The following is a 13,468-nucleotide window of genomic DNA, read 5'->3' as shown; positions in this document are numbered from 1 at the left end:
GGCATTGCTTGAGGCTTCCTGATCATCAACCCAGGTGCTGAGCAATATGAACGAACTTTTTTTCCCGAGACTATATAAAGTTAAACAGCACTTGTCAGTTGGCATTTTATGATCTAAATTTAATCTAACGTTAAATCATGAAATGCCAACTGACAAAGTGCTGTTTGACTATAACTTAATCAACCGCGATCGCGCATGGAGATAATAAATAATTACATTCCACAAAGCGGTAGGCTATTATATGTGTATTAGCGAAATAATTGTTATGTAGTAAATTATAATATAATCTAGGGTGTTTAAACAAGATAATCTTGTCAAAAGTTTCTTTCAGTGGCCGTACTTAAGCCTCCAGATCATCCGTCAGCTAAGCAAAATGAACAAACTTTCTCTTCTATGGTGAGCAAATACAACCGATAGAGAATTAAATTCAGCGCTTTTATTTTCAACATGCACTCATTCATGTCTGTTTTATTTAATTCATGTAAAGATACGTCTTTATTTGGGCAGGACATGACGAATTACACTATGTGACTCAATGAGTTCGTCTCAATTGTTTAGAAACAAGCTGCATAAATTAACTATATCAGGAATTTATGTCTCAGATTTCATTTGTGCATGTCTGTTATGTTAAACGAAGTTGATTAAAGCAAACCAAGTAGAACATATACTTTACCTGTGCACTGAGTTGTTGTTGACTGATCTCCTCAGACACCCGGGCTGCAATGGCGGAAATCTCAAAACGGCCACAAGATGGCGCCGTAAATCGGCGAATCCGATTTTACAAAACCGATACCCGATTATGGAAAAATGCTTAAATATCGGGAAAAATATCGGTAAACAGATACATCGGTCGATCACTAAAGCAGACTTGAAGGGACAGTTCACCCAAAAATGAAAATCCTGTCACCTCGAATTGTTTGAACACAAGTTTATTTCTTCTGTTAAACACAAAAGATATCTATATATTTTTTAAGTTGATGGTCCCCATTGACTTTCACAGTATTTCCTTCCATATGATGCAAGTCAATGAGGACCATCAACTGTTTGGTTACCCATATTCTTCAAAATATCTTCTTTTGTGTTCAACAGAAAAAAAAAAAACTCATACAGGTTTGGAATAACTTGAGGGTGAGTAAATGATGACAGAATTTTCATTTCTGGGTGAACTATCCCTTTAAGATTTTGATTTGTTCCCTCATATTAGCTGATGAAAAACCTATGACTTACATTGAACCAAAGAGTTCAGTCATTTCAAGTGACTGGAATATCATGGAGACTTGTGGGTGGCTGTTATGACTTGAGTTAATGTGTGCAACCACCTAGCAACTGCCTAGATCACCCTAGCAACAGGCAAAACCACATTAAATGTCTCCGCAGCAACCATTTACATTTTTATGAGAAAATGTCCAAAAACAAATCTTGTTTGTTTGATATGAAATCATCAGTTTGTGGGTTTGCTAGCGAATCAGATATCAGTCAGACCTGACCCAGTTTGTCTTTCATCAAAGGTATCTTCTGTTTGAATAATCCGAGCTCTTTATTCTCAGAGGTTCAGTCTGACTGCGGTCACACTCCCAGAGCTCCTCCATGACTGAACTGAAGCTAATGAATTAGCACACTTAATATGGATCGGGGAGATGTATTCTCTCTCTGCCGTTGTTTGTAGAGAGCCGTGATTATTGTGCGAGAGGGAGAGCTTGTTTTTTTAATGCAGTGGATCATGGTGTTCTTCTTTCACCATCCCTCTCTCCCATCTCCTGAGAGTGGAAGAAGGCTCTCGCTGAAGGCTAGCATGGGGCTAATTAGACTGACTTACTTTATTAATTTGAGCAGATAAGTTCTCATGGGGGTCCTGTGTGGCCCACCACACCAAAAGCAATGTCATGCCTGAGGTTTTGGGTTTCAAATTTCTCTCTCTTTCCCTTGCTTTTTCCTTTGCCCCTGGTAAGAGCTATGATTTTTCATCTTTTGTTCTATCCTTATTATTTCTTTTCACCTTTTATCTTCCTTGCCTATCTTGTCTCTGCAAGATCTGACCTCTTTTATCTACCTCTTCTCCAACCTGCATCTGTATAATATACTTGATATAAGCCCAAACCATTGTGATGGAAGAAATGTCAACCTGAAACTTTTATACAATACTAGATATATTTGTGTGGCTATGAGAACCACTTTATTTTTTACACCTGGGAAAACAAAACACTGAATAATGCATAAATAGAGGGCAAAATGTGTCCACGTCTGGATGAGGAAGAACCTGAATATAAAGTTTTGCTGTGTACTGTTGTTTAAGTTGCATCTGCCATATTAATACAGAAATGAAGTGACGTGCAGGCACAGCTTTGAAAGGGACTTATCTAGTCAGAGATTAATGTTTATCCAAAATAGGTTTTAACACATGGCTACTCACTTTATCTACAATTTTCTGTTAACTTGCATCAAAAAGGCTAACTGTTCTGCAAGATATCAATGTGACTCATATTGTGATATAACATTAATTCCACCCACATTTAGCTGTAACCTACAGTGGCTTCATATACCCTGGAATAAAGATGCTCATCAGTCAGCATCCATGTTATTTAGATTCTGTATGTTTTATCTCCGTCCTCTCTAGGCGCTGCTTCACACACAAAATAAACTCCGTTCTCTGGTACCTAATTTCACCTTCAACCTGGGATTCTCTGGCAAGTTCTTTCATACAGGTATGATGAAGTTGTGTGCGATATAGAGATAAAACCATCTCCGCCTCCACACGCTCCTTTATCATCTCCTTCTGGTCTTGTTCTTCAGGTACAGATGAGGAAGATGAGGGTGATGACACCCTGCTTCGACACCGCCAGGAGTTCTGGTGGTTCCCGCATATGTGGAGTCACATGCAGCCTCATCTCTTCCACAACGTCAGCGTACTCGCAGAACAGATGAGACTTAATAGACAGTTTGCACAGGTCAGACTCTGCCCTGATACATGCCAAATAATATGCTGTTCAATTCTCGATCCTGAAACATGATTTTGAATGGGTTTTCCATGGCTGTAATGTCTCTTTCAGGAGCATGGGATCCCCACAGACATGGGTTACGCTGTAGCCCCCCATCACTCAGGTGTGTACCCTGTGCACAGTCAGCTTTACGAGGCCTGGAAGAGCGTTTGGGGCATCAAGGTGACCAGCACAGAAGAGTATCCTCATCTCAGGCCTGCTCGCTACCGCAGAGGCTTCATACACAACGGCATACAGGTGCAACTACAGTACCTCCAATAAACCATGTGTCTCATGGGGCATTTACATAAGATGTTTGGGTGCATTCTAGTGTCTAGCAGAACACTGGATGCATGCTATTTTAACTTCATGCTGTGTTTATGGTGCAAAATGCTAAAGACATCCATGTGACTTCATGTGGCTCAGCAGAGGTGCTTTTAAAGGAGATTCATTTTAAGACGTGTAATGATTGCTGTCTAACAGCTAATGCATGCAGCACGCTGTCAACAATGGGTGGTATTAATGTGTCAGTTATAAACTGTAACAGATCTGCCTTTTGGCTATGCTGACACACCTTAATTCAGAGCAAATATGTTTGGTATCTTTCCCTGCATGGAATATCTTTTTAAAAATAACGGTATCACTTTACATTAAGGTTTTATTACATCCAAATTAGTTAATTCATTAAGTATCATACATTTTTACAGGATTTCTTGAAAAAGGTTAATGGTTAACATTTTGGAAAAATTCAGATTTTCTTAAGACATCTACAGTAATGTTCACTAAGACTGAATTTATTTGTTTAAAAAAAACTGTAATATTTTGAATAATTTTAATTAAAAGTAACTTTTCTATTTTAATGTATTTTTTTATGTGCTTAAAATATATTCATATAATGGCAAAGCTGAATTACTTCTGCTTTGTCACATGATGAAATCATTCTAATATGATGATTTGCTTCTTAATTATTATTGGTGCTCAATTATTAACAATGGTTTTATTATTATCCTCATTGAACAGTTTTTGCTGGATAATATTTTTGTGGAAACCATGCTATTGTTTTTCAGGATTTCTATGGCGTACAGAAAGTTCAATAATTTATCCTTGCATGAAAAAAAGTATTAATCTCTCTTTAAAAAAAAACTATTATTTCAAAAACATATCTTAATTATTCCAAACTTTTTGCTGATGCATTTTAAGATAACAAATAATATGAATGAACATTAAGTAACAATGAGTAATATTTATACATTTATTAATCAACCTAGATTAATAGTTTTGTAAAAATTGTAAAATTGTAAAAATTGTTTATTTTTAGTGCACAATACCAATGAATTAACTAATTTGAACAAATCAAGTCTTAGTGAAAAGTAACTAAAATGGCTTTTAAATTTTCCATGAAATATTCTGAATATAAGATTATGCTCTCATGTCTGTTTTGCTCTCATATCTGTTATATTAAGTTGTGTTTGGCTTTGTGTATCAGGTTCTCCCCCGGCAAACCTGTGGGCTTTTCACACATACCATCTTCTACAAAGATTATCCAGGAGGCCCTCAGGAGCTGGACAAGAGCATTCGTGGAGGAGAGCTGTTTCTTACAGTGCTGCTCAATCCGGTTAGTGTCCCACCTGTAATGACGCACTAGCCCAGATACAGCCAACACCTAAAATAATGGTGTAATATGACAAACGTTTTTTTTTTTACCTACTTGTCCCTGTCCTCTCTCATGGGTAGGTTAGTATATTCATGACTCACCTGTCAAACTATGGCAACGACCGGCTGGGCCTGTACACCTTTGAGTCACTGGTGAGGTTTGTGCAGTGCTGGACTCACCTGCGCCTGCAGACACTGCCTCCCGTCCGCCTCGCTCACAAATACTTCCAGATCTTCCCTGATGAGAGAGACCCCTTGTGGCAGGTCCGTGCAATTACATTTACATGCTTATGGCTGGGTGAATCCCATAGAGACTGCCAAAAACATAATACGTATTTACCCCAATAATAAAACATATTAAATATTATAATAAAATGTAATTCTGAATTATTTAGCATGTCATTACAACTATAATTGTTCTAAAAATAGGTATTTTTATTAAAAAAATGTATATTCAATAATATTCTCAACAAATGTTTTGAAAAAATAACTTTCATTTAGCTAAGGTTTCTTTGTTTTGTATTAAATTAATTTTGAATTTTACTGACAAATATTTATCCCCACATTCATTGGTTACCAAAAAAACTCTTTTACAGTATCTGTGGATCCCCTGTTAAAATTAAAATGCATGTTTTCAAGTTTAGGTAATGCACAGGAAAACTTGTGACAAGTGATTTATATTAGTCTCGTGTTAATTTATGCTCGCATTATACTTAAAATACTCTGTCTGATAAACAGAACCCGTGTCATGACAAGAGACACAAAGACATCTGGTCCAAAGAGAAGACCTGTGACAGACTGCCCAAGTTTCTAGTGATTGGCCCTCAGAAGACCGGTAACAAAACCTCTGAATATGTTTATATGCTTTCTGTTTTGATCATACTATATACTGTATTTATGTGAGGCTGTTTGCAGTAACAGAAGAGTGTGCCCGTGTTGTTTGTTAGTCATTAAATCCATTAGAGACGGATACAGTTTAATAATAAGCCAGGTTTAATGATCTAGAACACTTCATTCCACATGCAAGTCACAGAACACAGAATATTTCCTAGAAATGTGATTAATATTTGATCAAAACAGCTTGATGCAGTGGTGTCATGCTCTTTTTGCAGGAACCACTGCGCTTCACTCGTTTCTTGCCCTTCATCCTGCCATTACGAGCAGCTTCCCCAGCCCCGTCACCTTTGAGGAGGTGCAGTTCTTCAGCGGACCAAACTACCAGCGTGGCATTGACTGGTAACCATGGAAACCCCATCTAGATCTCATTTCCTTTGTTTCCCAATCAAATACCAATTTTTGTAAAGCCTTGCTCACATCACACTGAAACAGGTTTTATTTTTTCAACATTTTTGGATCATGCTAAATGAATACATTTTTTATTTTATTGAGTATATTGTGTCTGTTGCATGATAATTATTAATGCTTAAATTTATGTCACTGGATGAGAAGAGATAAAAGTAATTTCATTTTCGGTTCTGCATGATTGACAGAACAATAGTTGAATAATTTCTGTACATTTTAATTGAAGGACAGAAGGAGCCATTAATGGACCCCCCCCTCCACACACACACACAAAGCAAGAATGAAGATTTTTAAAGTCACGTGAAAGTAGTATATTAAACCAAAGTAATACAAGCAGTCAAACGTGGATTTAATATTAAAATAAAAACTTGCAGTGTGTAAAAGAGTGGTAATATGTTCAAATATTCTGTCAAAAAACTTTACATAAATACAAGTGTATAAATAAAAGGGGTTTCTTTCTTTCTATTTTTTTTTTTGCGAAATTGTTAATTTTGTGTTGCTATTTGGGCATAGTAAAACAACCACAGATTTAGCAGAAAACATCTGGGTCATATTTGCATGTTCCTCTGTCAGTGGTATAATTCTAACCTTGAAATCAGTATTAGGCATAAAATAATGTCTTTTAGAATGATTCATAGTGTACCTGTGAAAATCTTCACCTTACAATGTTTATTGAAAGATTTTATGAGTGAGTGTGACATGCTTGAGCAAGTATTGGATTTCATTCAGCAAGTTTTATGCAATGCATTAAAATAAACAAAATAATTCTTAGTGAATTCCTCTCTTAATCTTTTATTGATATTGGATTTGCCTTTTGCATGAGAAGTGTTAAGTTAATTCTGTCTGTTTTATATCAGGTACATGGATTTTTTCCCCGTACCCTCAAACATAAGCACAGACTTCCTGTTTGAGAAGAGCGCAAACTACTTTGACACTGAAGTTGCCCCGAAGAGAGCAGCCGCCCTGTTACCAAGAGCCAAAATCATCTCTATACTCATCAACCCTGCTGACCGCGCGTATTCCTGGTACCAGGTGCGTTTGTGTTATTAGCTGCTTAGTTCACATGAATCTGTTAACCCCTGCTGGTAGATGTTGCAACTACACCATCTGATGCCAAATTGACTTTAATTTCTATTGGAAATAAAAAATAAAAAATAACTTAGGCCCTCTTTAGTGCATTTTCGTTTTAAAACACATAACTTTTGCTACACTAACGCCTGTTGTTTACACTACTTGAAACCTTTGAGATTTTTGAAAACTCTGCATTTCAGTGTAAACGGAGACTTTTGAAAACATGGCATTGCTGCCCACATTTGCTCTGCGTATCCTTGACAACCATGTAAACAATAACATCATGCTCATACCCATAAATATGTATTGGTAGATTACCCATTCGACCGCCCAAAGCACGTAGAAGCATCCTCCATCTAAATAACTGGCCATCTACCTATACATATCTATGGTTGTACCTGCATGAATGGTCATGTGACAATCGTTTTCAGTTGTGTAGTTGAAACAGATTGAAAATGCCAGTGTAGACAAGGATTGTTTTCATTTTAAAATGCCATTTTAAAACAAAGTGTACTAGTGTTCACTAGTGTTAACAGGGCCTTAGGAAACACAATAGATTTCAAACCATCATGGATTCTGAATGAGCCAATCAACTGCCGTTGAGACAAAGAGATTGTCTCATGATCATGGATTATTGACTTCCTCTATAGCAATGCATACAATGAAAACTACAACTGTTTAATTTGGCTTCTGTCACTCTCTGCAGCATCAGAGGGCTCATCAGGACCCTGTGGCGTTAAACCACACGTTTCACGAGGTGATCTCTGCAGGACCATCATCCCCCGCAGCTCTGCAGTCTCTGCACCGCCGCTGCCTGCAGCCTGGAGCCTACAGCAGCCACCTGGAGCGCTGGTTACACCACTATCAGCCCAGTCAGGTGTGGAAACACACACACACACACACCTACAGCCGACTTCTGGAACTTGTTTCACTACTATTAACCTAGATAGGTGTGCACACAAAAGATCTGTCTCTTAAAAGAACTCTTCATCTTTGTCAGCAGCTTTTACTGGCTATGATGTAACTTCCTTTCAGTCCTGGATGCTGATTGGTCATCAGTGTTCAAAACATGAATAAATAGACAATATAATATCAGCTATGACACACAAGACTGGTTCTGCTGGATACTGGTTTTATCACTGCATGTCACCCACATAAGCTGTTATTTTTTTCACTTAGTTTATCTCTTAGTGAAATTAATAAGTAATGTTTTAATGAAAAAATTTTACAATATAAAAAATTATTACACAGTTTCTACCGATAAAATATTTGGCAGAACTTGAAGAATACATGCTATGTTCAAAAGCAGGTTTGGTAAGAGTTTTTTATTTATTTATTTATTTTATGTTTTTGCAATAAGTCTGATGCTCATTGAGGATGCATTTGTTTGATAAAAAATACAGTAAAAATTTTTTATTTTGCAATGCTTTTGCTATTTAAAATAATGGTTTTAAAAATTACATTTATACCTGTGATTGCAAAGCTCATTTTTTTACGCAGCCATTATTTCACTCATCAGTGTCATTTGATCCTACATTTTGAAACAGTGGAGCTGCTTAATATTTTTGGAAACACGTAATACTTAAAGACAAAAAGAAAAGAAAAATAATTTATTATTATAAAAAAAAAAACAATAGCATTTTTTTAAATATACATATTTTGTAAGATTATAAATGTCTTTGCTGTCACTTTAGATAAATTAAATGTATACTTGCTGAATAAAGGTATTAAAAAAAACATAGTGACCCCAAACTTTTGAAAAGTAGTGTAAATTTACAAAACGCACAAATAAATGCATATAGATTAATGAGCTGCTATTTCTTTACAGGTCTTTTTCGAGGTCTAGCTTTTTAATCAGTTTTAGCTTGTTTTGATGCTTGTTTTGTCATATTTCAAGTTAAGTAATCTTGAAGCCCCCTTGTTAATTTGCTGAGGCCCCCTAGTGGACCCCAGGACCCCGTTTTTTTTTTTGGGGTTTTTTTTTATTACTGTAAACTATGTGTTTATACAACTTTGCATTATTTTGAGAGATAATCTAGAATATTCACACACAAAAGTTTGAGCTTCTTAAAGTCTTCAGAGTGCTGGAAGTGAACCTGCACTCATTCAAAATCAACCCATAACAGTCTTGAGCAGGTGTGTTGAGCTGCATCAGTGTGTGTGACGTGTGTTTTATCCTGCGAACAGCTGCTGATCGTGGATGGTGTGCAGCTGCGCTCCAGTCCTGCTCAGCTGATGGATGGCATTCAGAAGTACCTCGGAGTCACACCGTACTATAACTACACACAAGCGCTGACGTATGAGCTTTGATTCTTACTGCACACCCAGATTCCAGAGCACTTAGTTTCTACAGCTAGATTTGCTACAGGACTGATAGTTTTAATCCTGGATTCTATTTAATCACATTTGAATTACAAATATATGACCTTAAAATTGTATGTGATTTTCTAAAAAACTAAAGCATTTAATCAGATTAGATACAAAATGTTCTGAATTTTTTTTTTTTTAAGTCTTATTATAAGAGATTGAACTAGTTCCTGCTCTCTATTTAAAGGTTTGACGAGAGTAAAGGTTTCTGGTGTCAGAAACTGGAGGCAGGACGTACTCGCTGTCTGGGAAAGAGCAAAGGAAGGAAGTATCCAGAAATGAGCCTGGAGGTACTGATCACTTCTCTACATCAGAGCTCCAGATATGAAGATAAGATGGATATAATGTAACTGAACAAAAATAGACATGGCGTTTCAGTTCTAGCCAGTCGAGTTTATTTAGTTCTGTTTTCCTCTCTATAACTGGCTGCAAGAAAGCTGATGGAACGGAATGTATAAGATCTATTTTTGAGAGTCCGGTTGAATTCAAGTGGGAATAGAGCAAATTAGATTTCAAATACAACTTAATTTCAGTCACCGAGTGCTGATCAGTGTGTTGCAGTATTTGGTCACATCCTTTCCCCCCTTGTGATTTCTTTTATGTCCAGCCTAGTGTGTAGATGCTAAAAAAAATCCATTTACATTTGTTATTTTAATGTATGTTGTGCATTGTGTACATTGTGTATGTATAGAAGCCCATATCTGCCACATGAGTAAATGTAAATCTTAAATAAAAAGTCAATATTTGTAAATTGTGACAAAAGTCAATTATGACATGAAAATCTTCTTTTTGACTTTATCTCAGGATTTGACTTGATTTCAATTATTACTAAAAATTCTGAGATAAAAAGTATAACTGACAAGTGTTTTATTTTAATTTTTTTTTAATTTCTCACTATTTCAACTTTTGCTCAGAATTTTTACAATGTCATTTGTTCATGAGATATAAAATTATATAAAAGTAAACAAAACAAAAAATCTCATATTTTGAACAAATTACATTTTCAAACTTCTAAGAAAAAGTTGAAATTGAGATTTGATTTTAGTTGATTGACAAATCAAAATTATAAAGTAAAAAATTGACAAATGTATAATTTTGATATAAAAAGGCAAATTTATCATAATTTTTTTGTACTAGTCTCACAATAACTGTCATTTTTATAATTTTGTCTTTAATAATTGACTTGTCTCAAATCTTACAATTGCAACCTTTTGTAGAATTATGAGATGACAAAAGAAAGAAGTAATAATTTTGACTAATTATACATAATTATAACTTTTTGTCAAAAATTTTTTTTTCTAATTTTGACTTATGTCATTATTGATTTTTCTCATCATTTTGAATGTCATAGTTTTTCCTCCATGAATGTATGTGTAACTCCCACTGAATTGTTCCTCTCTCCAGTCGAGGGTGTTCCTGTCGGAGTATTACCGCGAGCAGAACGTGGAGTTACTCAGGATGTTGAAACGTCTGGGTCAGCCTCTGCCCATTTGGCTCAGAGATGAACTGCACAACGCCAGCTGGAGCTGATCAGAACCTGTGTAAGGAGAACCACGGCAGAACCCTGCTCCACACAGGAGACCTCAGGGCCCGTGTGCGGCAGGAGCCAAAAGAGGACTGACCCCCCTCGCCCACCAAACTCCGCACAGGCTCTGATGAAACAGCGGGCCGATCACGCTGTCAGTCTGCATGAAGCCCTCAGAGTCACAGGAGAAGCCCTCAACCTTATTTTGAAAACTTGTAGTAGACATTCATGGAGATGTGGAAATGGAAGCGACCTGATTGGACAGCTTTAAAAAGACTTCTAGAGTGGTTGGATATCAGCTGTGAACTGGTTGTTTTGAAAAGCAAATACAGTCTTCTGGGAAGAGAGGGAATCACACAGAACCTCTAGGAGCATTCTGTGGAAATACCCATGAAAGGAACGGGACTATGAGAGGATTATTTAAATTTTATTCTCAAAAGTCTTTAACTCTGCTAAGCAGAGAAGTATTTAAATATGTGTCTCATAAATTTATGCCATCTTGATGCCTTTCTCAAAAAGTTGCTGTTGAGGTGATTTCTGTTTGACGTCAAAAAACAGCCCAAGAAGCTATCAAGAAGATTTGAGGTTCATATGTAGCTACTTTTAACAATATTTTTTTTATTTAATTTAATGAACTGGGCAAATGTTTCTTTATTAAAATTATACTTTTTTACATTATTGTTCAAAAATTTGGGGTAGGTAAGATTTTTTTTGTATATTTTTTATGTTTTTGAAAGAAGCCTCATATGCTCACCAAGGCTGCATTTATTTGAGAAAAAATACAGTTTAAAAAAATTATATTGTGATATATAATTGCAACTCTTTTCTATTTATTATTTTTATTAATGTATATTAAATATTTTATGTTATTTCTGTGAAATCAAGCAGCCATTACTCCAGTCTACAATGTCACTTGATCAAATATGCTCATTTGTTTTTCAAGAAGCATTTATTTTCAATGCATCCAATCTTGATGACTTTTTCCTGGATTCTTTAATGATTAAAAAATGTCCAAAAGAACAGCATTTATGTGAAATACAAATCACTTTTGATTAATTTAATGAATTCTTGCTAAATAAAAGTATTAATTTCCTAAAACTTAAAGCTTACTGACTCCAGACTTTTGAACACTAATGTATGTGTTCTGCAGACAATGGCACTGTTCCAAATCCTAGCACACATTTCAAGGTATCATAGCCATTTAAGCAGGAATCATAATTATTCTGGTTTTAATTGAACTGTGTTTTACTGTAACACCAAAGCAGCACTGAAATTCATCATTTATGGAAAAGGCAACTTCAAGAATCATAGTGGATTCCAATACCTTTGGAATCTTTAGTGTGGAATTGACACTTATGTTAATCAATCCAAATCACTTGCATCATTCACTGTGTTCCACGATAATACTTTTGTAGGCAATATACCAGAAGAAACTAGAACTAGGTTTTGGAACAGTCTAATATCAGTGCAGAACCAAAGCAAAAATGTTTTTATACGTGCCAAACTAAATTGCACCTGGAAAACCTTTCTTTTTGTTTTGTTTTTTTATGTCCAAAATGACAACTACATTATACTGTATTGAGTGAATGTGCATTGTGTATGTGTAGCAACAGTTGGATACAGGTACATAAAAATGAATCAACAGTTAATGTGATCTCTAGTCATGTCTGGTGTTCAGTTTAAGTACACGCATATATTGGGAAATAAAGGCACAGAATGGAGACAGGCATCTAATTTGTCTCTTCTTCAAAGTGTAGTGAACTAGAGGGGTGAGTATCTTATCTGTGCTCCTGCAGTCTACTTTATCAGCTGAGAGGAAGCGTAGAGAGAGAGTTTGATTAATCTCCACACAGAAACAAGAGAACCGCCCTCCATTTGAGAGCTTTGGGGCCCAGCCGCTCGAATGCAGGAAACAAAGCCCTTAAATAAGACTCGCTCAGTTCCACTGGGAGACACCACAGACAGTACGCTGTGTGCAGGACGTGAGAGAAGGAAAAATAAATGGTGTGCACTGCCACTATATATATATATATATATATATCCGGGATGAAGATTTAAAAAATGTCTCTTCAAACTACGCAGAGCAATAATAATTAATATTTGACATTTATTCGTACACTGAACCGAGAACAGTTTCTGTCGGACGCGTCCGATTCAAGAACCGAGGAGCTGATGATACTGCGCATGTGTGATTCAGCGTGAAGCAGACACAGCGCGTCTGAACCAAACTGATTCTTTTAATGATTCTGAACTGATTCTGTGCTAATGTTATGAACGCGGGTAAACAGAAGGCTTAAATGACGGGCAAGCATCGCCAATGACGTCCATTACATCGAGGGCAACTGGTTTATTGAATCGAACTATCCGAAAGAACCGGTTCGCCGAAAAGAACCGAACTTCCCATCACTACAACAATGAACGCTCTCACAACAGACCCGCAAGCAGGGGCGATTCTAGGATTTTTTCAACTGGGGGGCACAAGAGGGGCCACGATTAATACAGAGGGGCCAATCTTGTGTTGTTTGAACTGTATATCCAAATCATTTCAAGAGTTCAGTAACCTTTTAAATCAGTA

The 13,468-nt window shown here is 36.3% G+C and overlaps 1 protein-coding gene across 2 annotated transcripts in view; it reads left to right on the top strand.

The window, feature by feature from the left end:
• The window catches only part of ndst2b (N-deacetylase/N-sulfotransferase (heparan glucosaminyl) 2b), a 63,082-nt gene extending 50,435 nt beyond the window's left edge, over window positions 1-12,647 (top strand). For both annotated transcript variants that reach the window (XM_052570372.1, XM_052570373.1), the window contains exons 3-14: window positions 2,615-2,702; window positions 2,791-2,945; window positions 3,048-3,233; window positions 4,462-4,590; window positions 4,710-4,892; window positions 5,367-5,463; window positions 5,741-5,864; window positions 6,788-6,962; window positions 7,708-7,878; window positions 9,189-9,298; window positions 9,556-9,658; window positions 10,773-12,647. In XM_052570372.1, the coding sequence (XP_052426332.1) occupies window positions 2,615-2,702; window positions 2,791-2,945; window positions 3,048-3,233; window positions 4,462-4,590; window positions 4,710-4,892; window positions 5,367-5,463; window positions 5,741-5,864; window positions 6,788-6,962; window positions 7,708-7,878; window positions 9,189-9,298; window positions 9,556-9,658; window positions 10,773-10,898 (1,647 nt within the window). In that variant the 3' untranslated portion in view covers window positions 10,899-12,647. The remainder of the gene's footprint in view (window positions 1-2,614; window positions 2,703-2,790; window positions 2,946-3,047; window positions 3,234-4,461; window positions 4,591-4,709; window positions 4,893-5,366; window positions 5,464-5,740; window positions 5,865-6,787; window positions 6,963-7,707; window positions 7,879-9,188; window positions 9,299-9,555; window positions 9,659-10,772) is intronic.
• Window positions 12,648-13,468: the final 821 nt, after the last annotated feature.

Source organism: Carassius gibelio, chromosome B12 (assembly GCF_023724105.1).
Source record: "Carassius gibelio isolate Cgi1373 ecotype wild population from Czech Republic chromosome B12, carGib1.2-hapl.c, whole genome shotgun sequence".
Classification (NCBI taxonomy): domain Eukaryota; kingdom Metazoa; phylum Chordata; class Actinopteri; order Cypriniformes; family Cyprinidae; genus Carassius; species Carassius gibelio.
Note: the sequence above shows the minus strand (reverse complement) of the source record. Positions and strands in the feature narration are given on the sequence as shown.